At 51.2% G+C, this 2,668-nt stretch overlaps 1 protein-coding gene across 1 annotated transcript; it reads left to right on the top strand.

Annotated features, from left to right (window-relative positions):
- Positions 1 to 825: 825 nt before the first annotated feature.
- On the top strand, positions 826 to 1,932 carry LOC119358088 (BTB/POZ and MATH domain-containing protein 2-like). The gene has a single exon (XM_037624795.1). The coding sequence runs from the start codon at positions 826 to 828 to the stop codon at positions 1,930 to 1,932; it is 1,107 nt and encodes a 368-aa protein (XP_037480692.1).
- The last annotated feature ends 736 nt before the right edge of the window (positions 1,933 to 2,668 follow it).

The following is a 2,668-nucleotide window of genomic DNA, read 5'->3' as shown; positions in this document are numbered from 1 at the left end:
ATATTTCGCCTTTTTGGCTGAAATCATCGAATTTCGGTGATTTCGTTTGGTGCTGAAATTTTTCTGAAACTGAAAGCCAAAACCTTGCCTCCAAGCTTGACTGCTTGAGGTCCGTCACTAGTAGAGTGCCACAAACGGAAGTCACCATGTGTGCTTCCAACGCGGCAACGCCACTTGGCATGTCCCCACCGTCGTGCCTCCCAGCTTTGACAATGCCAAACGTATGAAATGAACACGATATATACTCAGCAGAACCACTCGTCGACGATAAAAGTATAAGCCACGCGCACGATTAACTTAGCCGAGTTCTGCAATTTATTCTCTGTTGGGCTAGCTAGGCATAACAGCTGATAGCTTTTGTTCAATCCCGTCGGGGAGCCTGCCGCTTGCTTCTACCGAAGATCAATTAATTATAGGACGGCAAACTTAAGTGAGGAGGAAGGATGTAGAGTTTCAAGTGTGGATGCCAAAATATTACCCGGAAGCGGTGGTAGGGAAGTACACGTTGCGGCCGGCATACATGATGCGGGTGGCAGTCAGCACCGAGAGAGATGCAGCCTCGATGGTCTGGAGCAGAGGGAGCCATGTATAAACCTGTAGACAGAATCTGAGGAAAACGACACGAGGATCGACAAAATCCGCCCCAGAGTCGAAAAGGAAGGTTATCTTGGCCCTCCGAGTCCGAGTAGTCCAGGTCCAAACCCGGCCAGCGGCCCCGTTACCTTCCATATAAAATGGCCACTTCCACTTCGTACGTCGATCTTACCCGAAACAACTCCAGCCCCAACCCCGTGAGCGAGAGCGGGACAAGGGCAGCGCGCGGCGATGGGAAGCACAAACACCGCGGCCACGCGCCACGCCGCGAACACGGTGGGGGTGCAGCAAGGCTCTCACGTGTTCGAGATCGCAGGGTACAGCCTGCACCCGTCGCTACTATACGGCGGCTGCGCAACGTCGGCCGGGTTCTCCGTCGGAGGCTACGACTGGCAAATTCAGGTCTACCCCTGGGGTGTCTGCGACCTCGATTATTATAGAGACTACATGGGGGTGTTCCTCGATTTATGTAGCGACCACAAGGACGCTAGGGTAACGGCGTCCTTCAAGTTCAGTCTGGTGGACGTCACCGGATCCTCGCCGCCGCATACGATGACAATGACAAACGAATTCGGTTCCGGCGGTAACAGCTGCTACGGCAATTGGGTGTTCAAGAAAAGGAGCGAGCTGGAGGCGTCGCCTTACCTCCTAGACGATCGCCTCACCATTGAGTGCGTCGTCACAATTGTCGAGGATGAGAAATCGTTTGTCCAGGAAGCCCCGCCGTCAGACATCACGGATCATCTTGGGAAGCTATTGCAGGGGAAAGAGGGGACCGACGTCATTTTCAAGGTCCAAGAAGAGGCCTTTCCCGCCCACAAGCTGGTGCTCGCCATGCGATCGCCGGTGTTCAAAGCAGAGCTGTATGGCGCGATGAGAGAGAAGGACATGAGTCGTATTGCCATCAATGACATGCAGCCCGTTGTGTTTGAGGCCCTGCTTCATTTTATATACACCGATTCACTGCCTGCCATGGATGATCTTGGACGTGATGACTATAGAGATATTGTCGGCCATTTGCTTGTCGCGGCGGATCGGTATGCCATGGATAGGCTCAAGATTATATGTGAAAACATCCTTTGTAAGAACATCGATGCAAAGACGGTGGTGACTACGTTGGCTTTTGCTGATTGGCATCATTGCGGCAGGTTGAATGATGCATGCATTCGGTTTATTGCCACTTTGGATACACGGGGAATGGATGACATGATGACAAGCCAAGGGTATGTGAAGCTAAAAGCAACATGTCCACTGGCCTTAGTTGAACTGTTGGAGAAGACAAGTAGGCTCGCCAAATCGAAGTCATCAATTCATATTGGTAGTTTAGTGCATACATAGTAACTTGCTAGTGAGTGTCTTGCTCACAAAAATATACCAGGGTGTCAATTAGTTTTACTAGTAGCTAGGCTCAGCAAATCAAAGTCTTTGATTTCATATTGATAGTTTAGTCTCATAAAAGTAACGTGCTATACCTTTGTAACGAGAGTCTTACTCAAAAAGTATGTGTACTGTGTCAGGACGAGAAGCAGCTGCCTCCTTCCCAAAGCTAGGGTTTCTCTGCCTCCCATCGGCGTCGGCATCGGTCTGCCTCGCCTCCGGTGGCCTTAGGGCCATGGAAACGTAGTGGATCCCGGCCCTTGCGGGTGGAAAGGCTCCGTTTTTACATCTTTCTTCGAGTTTTGTTAGGGTTTGTGTCCTGTTCAGGAAAGCGAGACAACGACGGCCCCTGAAAATGGAATAAGGTTCTCCCCGCCTAGCCCCTATTTCGATGGTGCATCTAGTATCGTTGGTGGGCGTGTGGAGATGTGTCTCAGGCGGATCTGTCTTTGGTGGATTTGCCTGGATCTGGTCGTCATTCGTCTACGTTCGAGTGTCTTCAGATTGGATCCTTTTGATCTACACTACTCTCTATCGGTAGCGGTTGATGTTCTGTTGCGTTTGTTCTATGGGGCCTTAGCACGGCGACTTCCCGACTGTGTACTACACCAAGTTTTGTCCGGCTCCACAAGGGAAGAATGATGACAGCGGCGCGCCTTCGGCTTGCTTCGGTGCTTGTAGTCATCGCTAGGTGAAC

This window comes from Triticum dicoccoides, chromosome 2A, assembly GCF_002162155.2.
Source record: "Triticum dicoccoides isolate Atlit2015 ecotype Zavitan chromosome 2A, WEW_v2.0, whole genome shotgun sequence".
Lineage (NCBI taxonomy): Eukaryota > Viridiplantae > Streptophyta > Magnoliopsida > Poales > Poaceae > Triticum > Triticum dicoccoides.
This window is presented reverse-complemented; position numbering and strand designations above follow the sequence as displayed.

What these genes read in the sequence shown, in the direction of transcription:
- LOC119358088 (XM_037624795.1), top strand. Translation starts at nt 826, where the DNA reads ATGGGAAGCACAAACACCGCGGCCACGCGCCACGCCGCGAACACGGTG.